Below are 17890 nucleotides of genomic sequence, written 5' to 3'. Positions count from 1 at the left end.
ACTAGTTCTGTTGCCTGTGAGCCCAAACCCGATGAAAGCGTACTATCATGGAGGAGGACCGATCTTGCCAATACATTCTTCTGTCAGTACTTGGATAAAGTGTTGTCTTTCAACTGTGATACTTTTGAACAAGTCCTTGATGCTTTCAGCTCGTTTGATCTCGACTTCTCTCACGACGGGATCATCTTCCTCATACTGATAAGGGTTGTTCTCTTGGTGAATCGTTGCGAGTTGAGATTTTACGCGGGTGCGCATGTTGTCCAGTTCCTTTATGTGATCTAACGCAGTGCTGTACGGACACGGTTCACAGTCTATTTTACAGGTGTTCGTAAGAAACTGTTTCTCTGTTTCTTGCAGCCTTGTTACCATGTTTTGTTTGTCTCCATCTGTCCGTACAATGGAGGCGTTATACAGAGCTGCTGCTTGTGTGAATTCCCTACCTTCTCCTGTCCGCTTGCCTCGCTCGACGTAGACGTCACCCAACCTGCACAGGCAGTCGGCTTCTCTAGCCTTGTCGGGTTTACTTGGATCTGTAGAGGGATTTGAAAAAAAAAACTTGATCAATCTTCAACAACTATGGTCAGCTTTATTCCGCTGAATTGCGTAAGGATTATATTTGTTCAGCGTTTGTAAGTATGCCCTATAAATTGTCATTGAAAACATTGTCTTATCGTGTTCTGCTACAATTGCAGTTTCAAAACGTAAGACAAATCTTGTAAAAGTTATATGAGAACTTTATGTGTCACTGACGAAAACTAGTGGATGCTAGTTGAAACGTCTGACCATTTCCAAAATCATATCCAGTTGCTTGAGTAACTGCTGAATGCTATATGACATATACGTGCTGAATGTATGAAAAATGCAGACCGTGAATAAGCTTCAGGGCGGCTGCCAGTTTCTGTTCTGCTGCGTCCAGGTCTCCATTTTCCAAGTCACGGTCTGCTGTCTGGATGTAGCTCTGATAGAATATAAACCTGTTAACGAAAGAAAAAAATGTCTCAATTTTAAAAGATATGATGGCAGTGAAATGAGATGTGATAACATAACAGCGTTGGGGTGTTATATGTGAGGCTTTTCATGCCCCTTTTTACTTTTTACTTTCACTTCATTTGTTTTACCATAGTACACTTCATTTGTTTTACCAGAGTACACTTCATTTGTTTTACCATAGTACACTTCATTTGTTTTACCAGAGTACACTTCATTTGTTTTACCATAGTACACTTCATTTGTTTTACCAGAGTACACTCAGGTCAAAGGTAGACCTGCTTTTCAGGAAATCCTGGACTTACATTTTTTTTAAATAACAATAACAGTAATGACACATTTCAATAACAACATAAACTATGAAATACTATTACTAGATTAAATGAAGTTAACTATAAGTCAATGTGTGATTTAAGTCTATGTCTGTGTCTGTGTGGTCTTCCTTCAGAAGTCCGTCAAAGCGTTATCAAGGTATTCTCAAAAACAAACAACTATGTTCCCTACTTGATGTGAATTTTCTTTGTTCAAGTTGTGTAGTTGAAAAAATTCCAATGTGGAAAATTTATACCAAAACGTCATTTATATTTCAAACAGTTTCATCGCACTAACAAAATACAAAGGAACCATGGGGGTCACTAACTTGTCGTCTTCAACCCGTGTGGCGTTTCCAACATTCTGGTCCTGAGCACTAAAGAGGAACAAGAAATGTCTGGTAATTTTTGTTTTTGACAATTGAAATATACAGAACGTTACAAAAACAATCAACCAAAACCGACCAAACTTCCTTGTTCTTACAAATGTCTATCAAGATTTTTGCCAATTGATTTATAAAGAAAACCTGGTAAAAAAATCAAACAGAACCGACCAAACTTCCTTGTAACGTTACTTACATGTGTGGACGACGAATTTCGTCACCGATGACGTGACTTGAAGGGGCAACAGAGAAGGAAGAGAAGTGGTGCTTTCGTCCTCTTACGTCTTTCTGTTCTCGCCTACGTGTTGACCTCTATGAGAGCCGATACAAATTGATATATGATTGACTAGCAGTAGACGTTCATGTAATTTACAAAGGAATTTCGCACATAATAATTTCTTTTGATTATGACTAAGACTGGAAAAATGTTTTGTCAATAATGATGTGACATTAAAATGATGTGATGTTGAAATTCTGCTTGCCCTGAATTACATGTTACATATATTTCAATTACGCAAATTAAGACCTACCCACATACCAAACATGCCAAATATCGTTGCAATCCATTCATAGCTTCTGAACTCACCTTGGTTTCAGTTGTAGTGACATGTTGTCTGATTTTTGCGGCGTGTAGTAACCGGTGGATAATGACAACAGTTCCCTGAACGTTGTGACACCGCGCCAGTGCCATGTTGTACAGAGCAGTGGCTCTGGTCAAGTCTCTAGTATCTTTAGTTTCTGCTCCTCTTTTTAGGTACACGTCACCTAGACTTTTGATCGCTTCTGTTTCTAACATACTGTTCTTGTTTACTATTCCCTCTACCATCAACTGTGCATATCCAACCAGCACAGAGTCTGTGTCACCACCGGCAGCCCGTTTCCTGTCCAAGTCTTGAAACTTCTCTGCCACCTTTGCTGGTGTATTAGTCTCTTCAGTTTGTTGTTCCGTAACCTGTGACCCCTTTGACGCCACCCTGTGTAAAATCCTCTCCGTGTATTCGTATCGGTGTTCTATACCTTCTCCCTGCTCCCGATGGTCACACCGGACCATAGCAACCACGTAAAGCGCCAAGGCCATGTTGAACTTCCCTACATCCTTCCCGAGTCTTCCCTTCTCCAAGTTCACGTCGCCCAGACTTTTGAGCAGCTCCACTTCCGCCAGCCTGTCCATGTCAGCCATGGCGTCCACCAGGGCACGGAGGTAGCCTGTCTCCGCACGGGCTAGTCCGTACCTCCTGCCCTTCGCGTCCGCTGCACGCAGTTTCTCACAGACCCTCAACATGTCGGAATTGTGGCCAGGGAACGTCTGTATTAAAACTCCTTACCTGGACGGGCGTTGGCTTCCGGGTTAGCTTTATGCGCCATCTACCTAAACAAAGGCAGGTGTCACACTGCCCATGGCAACATTACGTCATCTGTTTGCTCAAATGGTACGGGTTCGCGTCCGCCTCACGGAGCTTTCACATATCCTAATAAACTGCAACACGGCGAAATTGTGCTGTGCCAAAAGGCCGTCTTTAAAAGTCCTACTCTGCACGGCCGCCGATCTCTGCGCACAAGCACAGGTTTCACACAGGTGTCAACATTACGTCATCTGTCAGTTCAAAGTTCAAACTTATTACATTACATTCGCCGACACTCATGTATTCATATCACGTAAGCTGCCTAACTGCCTGAAAACCCAGGCTACAATATAGCCTCTTACTTCTGTTATTACACCCCGTGAAAAAGGGAGACATTATTGTATTGTGTGTGTGTGTTTGTGTGACCAGCAATAAGTCTTGTTTGGTTGTGAACTTGTGATTATATTTGGTATGAAGTTTAAGGTCCACTTTGGGCCCTAAGTTGGTACTACAGCAACACTTCTGGTTTTTGTACCTTTTGTCCTGGACATTTCATTTCATTTTATTGATTTAACCAGGGAAAACACCCTCAGGCTACTGCCTGCTTTTCAGGTGCCCCTGTGCACATATGCATACATGAATATAGTACATATAACATGATTTGGAAATGCACTGAAATTGACATAGGAAAGGGGCATGCTATTGTCTTCTGGCAGTTTTTGTGACAAACCGTTGCACGCTTGATGTAAGGAAGACACGTTATAGGTCTGGGCCTTCTAGCAACACCTGCAGTCGTCAGTTTTTATTAGGCCTAGAAAAACATGTTCCTGTTTCCCCGACCGACACCAGAAAAACCTGCTGACCCTTCCTTTTTCTGGGCGATGAGCCAAAAAACTATAAGTAAAAAAACTGCTTGTCCCATCTAATGAAGGATAAATATTCCCACTGATTTGTGGCCATTATGAACAAAATTAATAAAGTTTGACATTGAAAATTTAAGTCTCTCATGCATTTCAGTTTTACTTTGTCAAACTGTATCATTAGAGTTTTTGCCACCGTCGCTGCGGATATTGTACTACTATTTCACTACGTGTTCTAAACAATGATTGTCGGGATTCCTTCGAAGTCTTCATATTGTATTGTACACAATGCAAAACATCGATTTCAAACAAAAATTCGGCGGCATATCGCCCATGATCTACCGTTGAGCCCGCGGAAGAAAAATAAAAAGCAAAGATGGGTGGTGGCCTTGGTGCTGATTTCGTCATCTCCGGCTTTCGCCTGCCCCTGTCAACCTATAGCAATCAGATAGGTGGCGCTAATGTAAAGATTTCACCCAAGATATCTATTTGAATGTTTCTTGGCCAAACGAACGGTTTACGAGCTACAACCTATGTTGTATACAACCTCATTGTAAATTAATCTTTGTAGAGATTTCGACCAGTAGACAAATCAGATAGCGGAATGTTTATTTCTCTATAATTGTGTAATACAACCATGAGATACAGCTATGATGTCTTTCATATCTTTTTATGTTTTCTTCGGCAAAATATAATGTTAAACACCATGTTTGAAACTTTTCAGCTTGTATTTTTTATTTAGCCACGTTTCTCTAGCCTTGAGATTTTAGTTGTAATAGGGCCTTCACACTAAAACCGAATCAGCATAGCCAATGAAACATATAGAATACCTCCTACATAACAAAAGTTGTGCCTAATAATGTTGCATAAAAGAAACTCAATGCAAACAATATCTTAAAAAGCCAATAAAAAAAGCCTCTACTTGTATATTCAAACAGGTTTTGCTTTTCATCCTGTCACATGGAGTCCGCAAATCATTCTATACTCAAGGATTAATGACCCGCCCCGAGGTGTATATGGTGTCATAACGCCTGGACCACGCATTATGACACCATATACACCGAGGAACAGGCCAGGAACAGAACAGGTCATTAACGTTATTATCATATAGCCTACCCAAACTTGCAAACTCCTGTATGACGCAAAGATCCCTTGGTACTATACGTGTGAATTCTTTTGGCGAATTTATGAAAACTCACATTTGTTCTTTGGTAGATACATTTGTAAGGAGATTACAGATTGCATTTTGGAACCAAAATTTCCACAGAAAATATTCGAAACATTGCAGTCTTTGGCTTTTTAGAACAACAAAACTCACTATCATTGTTAACAGAAGGAGCCATTCCCCCTTGCAGTCTGTACTTATTCTCTCTGCTCTGGCATATGTTTCACTCCTTTTGATTGGCCAATGCCTGCATATCCCTTACTTTCCGATTTGCATCGACACCGGTCGGTGGATGACCAATCGGAATCTATGTGTCACGGCATCATAACCAACATGGAACGGGGCCTTCTGATTGGTCCGCGGCACCTGGCTATGTGATAATATTCCTACATGTATGATAGTACAATTATACATGCATAACATATATATTACGTAATATTTACATTGACACTAACATTGATATTGTAAATGACGTGGAAATCCTTAACTTTAAGCACTTAGGCTACCCATAAACATTGTCTCCAGTGCCAAAAATATATGGTTGTGAAATCTTCCACTGATTTTCTTTTGCTGTTCAATTAGATACAACCTTCAATTTCCAGGTAGGTTAGCCTTACATGTAACAGTAGTTCCCCTTTATCCACATGGTAACCTATATCCGTTGTTTCCTAAAACGATGTATTTAGGGATATCTTGTCCACGGATGTTGGTTTCAAAATGCAATATTTTCATAGCATTCCAGTCTGAAACAGCCGTTTATCGAATTGATGTTCCTAAATATTCCGATTTTTATATACACAGATAAAGGTTACCCCGCAGATGAAGGTGAACTACCATCATGTATATAGAGGAATGTCTAGGTTGCAGCATTACTGCCTGGTCTACATCTGTGAATAGTTTCATCAGGTTGGTACATCAATGAATAAAGAGACTCTTTTTACACAACCAATGTTTTATTCTCAACGACGTTTCGGTGACCGTCTGTCACCTTCTTCATGGCAATGACTGGTTCACATTGTACTGCAGGACAGGTGTCGCTGCTCTCAGTTCAGATGCGGTCACAAATCGTAAAGTATTTGATACATAAATCATGTACACCAGCTTTATGCAAATGTTTTATACTCCTTAAATGCATTTGGGACCGCATTGTAAATAATTTGCATAAAGCTGGTGTACATATGTAAATACTTTATGTTTTGTGACCGCATCTGAGCTGTGAGCAGCGACACCTGTCCTGCAGTATAATGATTCAACCAGTCAGAATTGCCCTGAAGAAGGTAGCAGACGGTCACCAAAACGTCGTTGAGAATAAAGCAATGGTTGTGTAAAAAGAGTTTCTTTATTCTCTACCTGATCTACAGTTTAGCCTGTGTTTGCAGCAGCTCCTGCATCTCCAACAGACTCTGCTGCAGAGCGGCAGCCAGCTTCCCCGTGTCTGTCTGCAGGCTGCTGTTGAAGGCTGAGATACAGAAGTTGAGGTGATCCTGGGCTGGGTTGTAGCAGACACCGTACCCATCTGGTACCTCCGGACCAAAGCACAGTAGAGAGTCGTACTTAGACGGAACCTGTGGTAAAAAGTAGCCATATAGTAAAGAAAACATGAAAGAATTTGTTCTTCTATGTGTAAAACAAATACAGAACCATAAAGATTTGATGAGACCATTGAATGCTCCAAGTCGTGGACTTGACCAGCAAATGTCAACAACAATAACAACATACCACTGATCACATTGATACCTTAAACGAGTATGAATGTTGCAATATGACATCAATTACAACAACCTAAGTGATACAGGGTGAGAAAGAATAAATATTTTACTAAATTGACACCTGTAACCTTATTCACAGTTTTAAATGCATGGTGCAGATAATCATATAAAGATGATTCAATCTCTAGAACTGGATTAAAGATTTGGAGATTAGTTCAGGACATTTTGATTGATTTCCATCACTCTTCTTCAGTGCCACTAGAATCAACTGGCAGAATAAAACAATACCACATCTAACTAGAAAGATAATTGTTTCTTAGAAGTGACATACATGTAACGTTAGTTCACCTTTATTCGCGGGGTGACCAATATCCATTGTGTTGAATAAAAGTATCTAGGGATATCAAGTCGACGGACGATGGTTTCAAATTGCACTATTTTCAAAATATTGCAATTTGAAACCACCATCCGTCGATTTGATATCCCTGAATACCTTGTTTTTATAAAAATAACGGATATAGCTTTAACAGTTGCGGATAAAGGTGAACTACCATACTGAACTCCCCCCTCCTGCAATATTGACCATCCAGAGTTCAAGAATGTTAATTTTACAGTGGAACCATCTACTTTATAATGGTGGTGACTTGCCCCACCTGGCTGGTAGAGAGCTTGAAGTGCATAGCCTGCTGGTAGGTACTGTCCACAAACAAGACTGGCACATCTAGTCCCGCCTCCACAGCTATCAGCTTCAACCCCAGCAAATGCCTGTCAATACCCTGGCCACTGACTGTCTGAAAAATAACACAACGCACTATTGAAAGTGATCTTCAACTATTGAAAGTGATCTTCAACTATTGAAAGTGATCTTCAACTATTGAAAGTGGTCCTCAACTATTGAAAGTGATCTTCAACTATTGAAAGTGATCTTCAACTATTGAAAGTGATCTTGAACTATTGAAAGTGGTCTTCAACTATTGAAAGTGATCTTCAACTATCAAAGTGATCTTCAACTATTGAAAGTGATCTTCAACTATCAAAGTGATCTCCAACTATTGAAAGTGATCTTCAACTATCAAAGTGATCTTCAACTATTGAAAGTGATCTTCAACTATTGAAAGTGATCTTCAACTATTGAAAGTGATCTTCAACTATCAAAGTGATCTTCAACTATTGAAAGTGATCTTCAACTATTGAAAGTGATCTTCAACTATCAAAGTGATCTTCAACTATTGAAAGTGATCTTCAACTATTAAAGGTGATCTTCAACTATCAAAGTGATCTTCAACTACACATGTATTAAAAGTGATCTTCAACTATCAAAGTGATCTTCAACTATCAAAGTGATCTTCAACTATTGAAAGTGATTTTCAATCAGTTTAGCTCAAAGAGATCAACAAACAATTGAGCTTCTAAGCTCTTCCACTAGTTGTGACAGAGAAGACTGATGCTATGTACTGAGTGCCTACAGGTTCATTGTACAATTGAGCTACTAACCTCTTCCACTAGTTGTGATAGAGAAGACTGATGCTATGTACTGAGTGCCTACAGGTTCATTGAACCGCAGGAATTCCCCTAGCTCTTTTGACAATTGTTAGGAACAGTGGCTCACAGCTTAATGTCCTGTCCTATAGGGCTGCATGTGTACATGTATCAATAATAAAATGTCAACGAGTTTTCTTATGCCTGCACAATTTTTTATATCTGCACATTATTCACATACCAGGGGTGACCAATAAGTCCTCGGCCACACCCAGAAATAATAAGCACAACTCAGAATTGGAAGCACAACTTCATTGTATGGAGCCTTTTATCAATATCCTCCAAATTTCAAATCATTGCAGTCATTACTTTCCAGGCATTCGTTCTTTTAAAACTAGAAGGTAAGTGGCGAGAAAAGCACTATTTCAACCAGAAAGAAGTTTCTGGGTGAGGCCGAGGACTTATTGGTCACCCCTCGTACATCACATTTTATCCAAAAATATCATTTATAAGAACAGAACATATGCCTACCTCCTGAGCATACTTTTTATGGCCTTCAACAGCTCTTCTTAATAAGGCCACTTTCTCGGAGGGCTGCAAATCAACAGTGTTATTGGAAAATCACAATCTAAGTTGGAAGTGAAGATACAAAACTTTCTAAATACATGTCATTTTCGTTATTATTACTAGAGGTTGTTTTAAACATAATAGGTTTAAATGCCATCAAATGGGGTCCATTCTGCCAGAAATCTTGACCAAAATACCAAACTAAACAGAACATTATAAAACTCGTATTACTTGTATCACATGGTCCATTTCATCATCGCTCAATTGCACTTATTCTATGTTTCAACTCCAAGTATTTTCTAAGTCTGACATCAAGTAATAGTATGAAAACTTCCTTGTCTAAACATTCATCTACTACACTTATCATAATCATATGTTTTGTGAAGTTTCTCACAACATCAATTCAGCCCTCAATTAGTTCTTAATAAACCACCTTAAGGCTATGTTGATTTTATGATATGGATGACATCAATTTGCATCAATTTCGGCCGTTTCCAAAAATAAAGTAAAAAATAAGAAGTTTGCAACCATGCTGTAAATCGTACCAAGGAACTGCAAAATGAGCAATGATATGCCATAACGATATGCACATATTTAAGATATCGGAAAACGTCTTCTAATGGGAAAGAATGGCAAGGTCATTGAAGAAGTTGTGAAAAACAAAAATGAAGGATCTCTTGTTTAGACTGAGTATACTCTGTGTTTTTGGTCCTTCCTGACTACTTAAAGTTCATAAAGAAGGCAACTTCTCGTCTTTATATGTCATCCATATGTCATCAAATCAACATGGCCTATTTAGTTCTGACTTACATGGATCGTGCTGTCCTGCATAGCTTGACAGAACTCCAGTGATTGGACAGAAGCTGATCGGATGGTGTCTGTTCTACCCAGGTGGAACATCCGTGTGGAGCCACTCTCGTACGTTGCACAAGCAACTTTGTACACTCTGAAGGAAACATACGTAAATTCATAACCAAGGTTACTGATAACTAAATGGCACACTAGAGTCCATTCCAAGACACCATGAGGGTTTTTAGGCGATATTTATAATTAGTCTGAATTATTTTGAATAAAAGAATATCTGAGCCACAATAATTAAATTATTTTTAAAAAATTGACTGAGAAAGTACTCATATATTTGAATTCCTTTGAATATTTTAGAAACATTTTGAAAGTAACTGTACAAAAATATCTTTATTTAGAATAATTGTGAAACCTCTGTGTGATTATTTGATGTTTACAAATATTTACAAAAAATGGTAAACCTCGCCAAATGGTTAAATTAGTTTATTGCCCCCATAAAAGTAAGCCCCATTGTTGTATCTGTATATTTTTAGATTTCACTGCTGGGCACTGGTGGATCCTTTGTGGTGGGCCATTGTTGCATGGCACCCAACCATACTTTGCAAGGATGTGTGAATTGCTATCTTCCCAGCCCACTGAACCATTTACAAAAAATGGTAGAAAATGGTAAATAATGGTAGAATGCTGTTATCATTATTTAGAAACCATTAGAAGTATCCAATTCCACACGATGAATATTTCTAAAGTTTTACAGGACCAGGGAAATATTTATAAAGTTGAAACAGTGTTAGAAATATTTCTGAAGTATCAAATGTCCTAGACATATAATTACAAATCTTTAAAATCAATTCTAAACAATGGCCACAAACATCCGCACGGTGTCTTGGAATGGACTCTATTACATTATGATGATACATGACAGTCATATATAACTCATAATCGTCAATTCTACTGTTAGTGTTAGATATTATGATCAGGGATATGATACTAGTAGCATGGTCTGCCATTTTCTAATAAATCCAAGGAGGTAACCTCCTTGATAATCCTAAATTTTGTCAATCCAGTATGGTCTAATAATAATACAACTGACACGATCAAAAGTTTCGACTTTCTAAAAAACGTTTTGAGTCACTAAAAGACTCTGGGATTTCAACTGAGCAAGGAGGTTAAACCTCCTTGAATTGAGTGACAGAATCAGCAATTATGCAGTATACAGGTAGAGATCCCAATCTCCTATGGCCACAACTGGGGCAATCGCTGTCATATTGAGGTCAACTGAGATAGCACCATATGGCAGCAGCTCCAGACCCTTGCTCCAGACCCAGACAGTCATATTGAAGTCAACTGAGTTAGCGCCGAATGGCAGCTCGCTCCAGACCCTTGCAATTTAGCCCCGCCTATTCTATGCTACTCACAATTCAGCCCCTGGTGACTGCAAAGAAAGAGTCAGTCAGCCCACCCAATAACAACAACCCACAATCAAAATCTTCGTTTCTTGAAATAAATGTGATTATGTAAAGAGAACTGACTTGTAGAAGGCTAACTGCATGGCCATCTGGATGTAGCTGTCAGGACTAAGTCTCTGAGATTTGGGGAAGTCCTTGCCATATGTCCTAAACATGACCAGATGAAGGTCCAGGTCCTGTACTTGCCTGTAAAAAAAATCATAATGGATTATCAATTTTAAGACTTGACTCTCATGGAGCATCTAAACTTAACAATAATAATATTAGTAACTCAGAGTTGAACGAATTGCTCAAGTCAATACAAAATGATAGATATAATTCAATGTCCTATACAGAACCTTGTCTGGCCTTTACAATATACTGTAAATGCATTTAAGTTCGTGGGGATTTAATTACGTGGTAGCAAGGAAACGGACTGTTCGCGGTGGTTTTCCCTTTGTGGTAGCACCATGCACTGTAGTCTCTTATATAATACTGCCACGAAAAAACGTTTGCGGTGGTTTTAAGTTTGCTGTGAATTGGCAATACGAAAACCGCTGACATAAAACCACCACAAAAATTTATGCACTTACAGTACACGATGGTAAAATTTGGCCCCAAAATTTCCAAACTTCTATTTGGGGATTTAGAACAGGAATCAAGTTCCATCTGACGTAATCGAACAGAACGCTGACGAGATCGAACAGAACGGGCGTTCTATTAGAGGACACCCGCGGTCATCCGCAGGTTGTTACAGTAAACACGCAGAAAACACCCTTGTTTTCCTGGGTGCCGTGCGTCAGAAGATAAACTTTTTCGCAAATATAAAACGTTATCTGGCAAGCTTTGAGTTTTGCTGCCGCCAAGTTTGGAATATGTGACATGTAACAAAGCTGCTGGCGTCATTATTGATGACCTTGAATATCACAGCACTTGTTTACGGCGGTATCAATTACTCCATGTCCCTATCAGTGTAACTCGACATACGGCCAAACATGGTATTTAAATCGCTTACAAAACGCGTGCAAATCAAATCTTTGAGGACTTAAATTGTCGACAACTAATATCTCCAGGTTTGTGTCTTAGGGATTTTTGGAATATGGAGGCAATTTTGAATTACGAGTCTTTGAGTGTGAAAAACATGATTTTCGACCTTATCTTGACTGTAAAAATAGTTCTAAGTACAAGTTCAACAAGACTGGCAATAAAAATGTATTATTGCCATGACGACGATTGAGGGTACAACAATACAGCTCAAATCAGAAATAGACTGGAACTTCCCTGTCGCACTATCCCTTGCACAATATACTAGCCCACCTGTAACATAAACCTACAGCCAGCAGAAATGTACTATCCCCGGTACAGCACAATGGTCTGCCAGTGACCTAAACCTACAGCTGAGCACTACAGAAGTATTTCCTGTCTGCCTGTGGCGTATGGCCAGTGTGACCTACACTCCACCATTGGATACCAGAGAAACATCTGGAACAGATTTAGGGGGGGGGGGGGGGACTTGCATACCCAGCATACTGTGGAGTACTAGCATTCTTGGAAAAATGCCTGTGCAATTCCTAGAATTTTTGCAGACTGAATGCAATATATACCACTTGACGACTCCCCTGAGGCGTCGTCAAAAATCCCTAAGACAGACAGTTTGATCTTACTATCATTAGTCATATGATATAAAAGATTTGGATTTTCAGTCAAATTTAGGACCGATCTAAATATGGTATTTGTTTTTTTGTGCACCAAACACCCTTTCTAAATCAACCAACAAGGCATATTTCAGAAAACATTGAAACGAAACCGTCACAGTGCAGCACACGTACACGGTAAGATTTGACGTGTACAAACTGCCAGTTTTCATTTAATATCGACGAGATATTTGAGAGAGGTTGCTTCACTATCACGATCTTGTAGAAGATGTTTCAGTCACCGTCAGCCCTCCGCGGGGACCGCGCGGGAGCCCCGGTAACCCGATACTCCACGTTCGAATGGAAATTTTTGGGCCAAATTTTACCATCGTGGTACTTGGGGCTTTACTAAACTGGGCTGAGGTTTCCATCTTAGTTTGTGCCAATCAGAGAATTGACAGCAAACATTCAGGTGATTCTATGATTGACAGACAGCTGGCTAAAGGCCACGCCCACAAAAGTGGAGACCTCAGCCCAGTTTACGTCCCTGGGTTCTACATAGGAGAAGGATTGACATTCTCCAACTGTCTACATTGTGAAGTTCATATAGAATACAACACAGTGTATTCCGCATCACACGAGGGAGATGCGGAATACAACGTGTTGTATTTATTTAATATGTCATACTCACCTGAGAAAACACATGTTTCGATATGAAATGCACCAGAAGTTGAGAAAATGTTGTGTCCTCGAACAAAAAAATTGCAACAACAGCAACTCTAACGTCCAAATCTGGTATTCGAATTTTTAACCGTGCCGTATTTGGCCCGTTCGAAATAGTTCAATTTACTCGAAGGAAGCCAGTGTGATACCACTTAGAACCTGTGTGATACGGAAAGTTATCACACGGTCCGGAACACCCGTATCAAACATTTTCGCGGCCCAGTTCAGTTCATTTTCGCGGCCCAGGTATGACATAATGAGACTTACATATCAAGGTTTCGCTTTGCATTGTCAATAGCCTCCAGTACGCTGTCATTAAGAGAGAAGAATAGTCTCTCAGGCTCCATAGGCTGAACACTTGGTCCTTTCACTGCTGGGGCTTGACAGCTGTTGGACAAAAAAAATGAAAATGAAAATTTTATATGTTAATATTATGATATGTACTTGTCAGAACTTAATAACATAATTTGATGAAGGTTAGACATCCAGGAAGAAGATTACATAAACCAAGACAAATCAAGCAACTGGACAAATTATCCAGTCGTAAGTATTGTTCACAATCTTTAAATGCAGTAACTGTTTGACATTTCTATATGTTAAAACATCAAAATTATAGGGGCTTTTTGATTATATAATAAGAACTATGGTAGTGGAACAGAAGTCATTGGCACCAAGCTAAGGGCATCCTCACTTCAAAGTTTTGAGCGAATGCTTATAAAGGTTAGATGTGCAAAGGTTAAGTGTGACAGGCCATTCAGTGTAATATAACCAGCTACTCAGTACTGTGTGCTTGTGAAGCTGGTGTGTTGCACTGAAGGGCAGTGTTGAATTTTGAGGGGCCAGTAAGAACAGAAAGAAACAAACATGCCGACACCCGGCATCGAACCCGGGTCGGCAGATTACACGCCCAGTATGCTACCAATGTCGTCACAAAAAGCTCCTTGGCAAGGACAGTAGGCGGTACTTACAGCACTTATAATATGATATTGTACTGGCTATTCAGATACAGCCATTGAGAAATTGAATGAGAACTGTATTGCCAGCAAATGATCTTACCAGTAGTCCAACATGTGATCCAGTAAGGCAATGATAGGGGGTCCTTCAGCTGGTGAATGTTCATAGACAATCCCTACAGCTCCGTCTGTACCAACAATGAACTGCCATAGGGAAGAGACTTTGGTTAAAAACTTCTGAAACAATTTGTACAACTTACCAGTACAGCAGTATAGCATAATGTAACAGTCAATTTGTGACAGTCACTGATGTAGAATGTAAGATGTAGAAAAGTAGATGTAGATATGATGTTAAGATTTAGATGTAGATGTAGAATGTAAATGTTGATGTAGATGTAGATCCGATATAGATGTACATGTAGAATGTAGAATGTAGATGTAGATGGACTGTCATGTACATGTACATGTAAATGTAGATGTAGAATGTAGATATAGATATAGATGTAGATGTAGATGTAGATATAGATGTAGATGTAGAATGAAGATGTAGATGTAGATGTTGAATGAAGACGTAGCATAGATGAAGATGTAGATGTAGAATGTAGAATCTGATGTAGAATAAAGATGTAGATGCAGATGTGGATGTAGAATGTAAATGTTGAATCAGATATGTTAGATGTAGATCTGATGTAGATGTAGATGCAGATGTAGATGTAGATTTGATGTAGATGTAGATGTAGAATCTAGATGCAGATGTTAGATGTAGAATGTAACATTAGTTGTAGATGTACCTGTAATGTCTTGTCAAACCACCTGTTGCCACTGTTGAGTTGACTCCCTCCCCCGTGCATCAGCTGATGACCCATGCTGGTCCACCTGTCCGCCCCCCTGTCTGTCTCCTGGTCCAGGCACAGCATGAACATGCTCTTGTTGATGGCTTCCAGCGACCTTTTGTTATGTTTATCTGTAGGTTGGGAACAAGGTATGAAGATTGCATTCTGTTTATGAAATATTGAAACAATTTCACACGAAAAAGTGTGCTATTTGGAGAGCTTTCGAGACACATGCTGGCTCTTTACCAACCCAGTAGATGTTGACTCTTGTTACATGACTGTCACATGACAAGACAAAGTTATAAACGGGCTTGAGATAATGGAGTCCCCTGCCCCTGTTGAAGGTGCATTCTGATATGAGTTTGTTAATGGCATGATCACATTTGTCATGGATCTGCATACAGTTTTAGGTTGTGGGATTGTCAAGTAGGCTGTGAAAGAACCAACCGCCGACAAGAAGCTTAGAAAAAAAGATAGCCTTTTGGTAAGAACACAGCAGAATCTTTTATGATACATGCATGACTAATCAAAGAATGTGTACTCTGAGTTTGCAAACGCACAATGACTGTACAACAAATTAGGCTCTAGGATAAACTCTTCCCTGCTATAGCCCTTGGACCAAACACTTATGCAAGCACTAGCGTTACAGCAAAAGCTAGTCCACTAATACTAAAAGTCGTGTACCATACTCTTCCTATGAAGTGCTGACTGCTAGGCAGAGAAAGTTGTAATTGGTCTGTATAGTATATGTATGTACAGGGCTCGAAATACTTTTTTCTGCATACTTGCACTGGTGCAGGTAACATTGAAAATTACCTGCACCAGACAAATTTTACCTGCACCACTCTGAATTTAGGAAGTATGGATCATACTAAAATTGTTCGGGAACAATTGCTATTTTTTTCTCTTATACTTTATAGGTAGTAACATTCAATGCAGCTAATAACAATCCACATACACTTACATCATATGACATGTATGTATAAAACCCAGTACATGGACCAGTGCAGGTTAGGAGCAGGTAGACATCAGAAATACCTGCACAGCTCCAATTTCACCTGCACTATAGTGCATATGCAGGTGGTATTTCGAGCCCTGATGTAGTAATTTTGTGATGTTCTTGATCAACATTTTTCCTTTTAAATCTTGTATATAATATCAGCAACTATTCTATTATACGATTACGATCAAAACAGACGAGCTTCAATGATAATTTGAGAAAACAGCTACCGTTTTATCAATGATTTTACTTATCATATAAAAGTCCTCACGCAATTTAGCCTTTGGCAGCAACATGGGCTGCAACAGCCTGTAGAAAATTTGAGAAAAGTAATGAACCATTATTGTTGTCATTCACCTTTCTTGAGTACCTTGTAGACTCTGCCCCACGTGTCTCTGTTCTCTGTAGTGAGGATCCCCACTGGCACACCAGGGTGTTTGGACTGACATACTACCCTCTGCAGCTGGGCATGGATGAGGTCTTGGCTCAGAGGCTTCCAGTTGTTATCGTAAACATCCAAAGAGAAGAACTGCAACGTAACCCAAATACTATTATGAGCGAGGCAGAGACTCACAACATAAGCTGAAGGAGTTACTATATAAGTCTTACCTTGAAACAGCTAAATACATCAAGAACAACTTGATTCAGATCCATCCTAAAATTTTATCAGTGTATTGAATCTTTTTTCAAAACCTATCTTGCTAGATATAATAAATCAACAGTCTGCTTACTACATTGCTCACTGTGAGGCTCTCCTCAAACACCCTATCTGAAGCTATTAGTCATTAATGTGAGGAGATTTGTGTTAAGTGCCTTTCCCAAAGGCACAAAAATTGGTGTCTTGTCAGCGGATTTGAACCCAGGACCTCTGGGTTCCGGGGGAAACACCCTGCCGTTGTGCCACACGACCCAACAAATGTGGTCATCTCAGAATACTAGAATGATAAGAGTTCTCTTGGTGTTACCAACCGGGGAGAGCTGTGTACCTACACAAATTTTAGGCACAGGTATAGATACAGGTACATTGGTTTAGGTACAGGTCCAGACCTGTACCTGTACCTGAACTACCAGTTCAAATTATGGTCGATCTTCAATAGGTATAGAAGCATATTTGAACCAATAAAAATATGTTTAATTGTGGTAGACACATGATGCAACAAAAATTTGGTCCTTACAAAATTGTTCATTTTCCCTCACTGGGGCTCTGAGACTGCTATAATGGTAATCTTATTTATATCTATCAAATTGGCCATCCCTGGACCTGTTATACCGTCTGGCTTGCACTTATTAGATACAGGTTCAGTACTGGTACAACAGGGTTCTGGTATCTTGGACCTACCGAATTGATTGTACCGGTACTGTATCAGTACACAGCTCTAGTTACAGGGCCAAAATGACATGAAAAATCCCATGCCATGACTGACCTGGTTGTTGTGCACCACTACAATGTGCCTGGGCCTATCGTCACAGTCAGGCCCGTACACCACCACCTGGTCTCGCTGGTCCCCCGGCAGACGGCAGGCTGAGAACAACTTGTAGTACTGGTCCATACACAGGGGCTGAGTTCTCAGCTTGTCAATGGGCACGGATTGGCTGTGAACAAGTATTACACAACTACATGTAGTACTGTCAAGGAGTGGAACAGTCTCCCAGCACAGGTAGCCCTCAGTGCCACTCTAGATAGTTTCAAATTA

At 39.7% G+C, this 17890-nt stretch overlaps 1 protein-coding gene across 2 annotated transcripts in view; it reads right to left on the bottom strand.

Annotated features, from left to right (window-relative positions):
* Positions 1-17890, bottom strand: part of LOC118421269 (carnitine O-acetyltransferase-like) — a 55316-nt gene that overhangs the window by 31921 nt on the left and 5505 nt on the right. The window contains exons 6-15 of one of the 2 annotated variants that reach the window (XM_035828490.1): positions 17621-17789; positions 16554-16725; positions 15155-15327; positions 14467-14567; positions 13678-13797; positions 11138-11260; positions 9615-9750; positions 8769-8831; positions 7412-7549; positions 6337-6614 (exon numbers count right to left, since the gene is read on the bottom strand). In XM_035828490.1, the coding sequence (XP_035684383.1) occupies positions 6405-6614; positions 7412-7549; positions 8769-8831; positions 9615-9750; positions 11138-11260; positions 13678-13797; positions 14467-14567; positions 15155-15327; positions 16554-16725; positions 17621-17789 (1405 nt within the window). In that variant the 3' untranslated portion in view covers positions 6337-6404. Of the gene's footprint in view, positions 1-6336; positions 6615-7411; positions 7550-8768; positions 8832-9614; positions 9751-11137; positions 11261-13677; positions 13798-14466; positions 14568-15154; positions 15328-16553; positions 16726-17620; positions 17790-17890 lie in introns of those variants that run through there. The other variant, XM_035828491.1, reaches the window with a different exon arrangement.

The sequence above is a fragment of the Branchiostoma floridae genome, chromosome 8 (assembly GCF_000003815.2).
Source record: "Branchiostoma floridae strain S238N-H82 chromosome 8, Bfl_VNyyK, whole genome shotgun sequence".
NCBI lineage: Eukaryota > Metazoa > Chordata > Leptocardii > Amphioxiformes > Branchiostomatidae > Branchiostoma > Branchiostoma floridae.
This window is presented reverse-complemented; position numbering and strand designations above follow the sequence as displayed.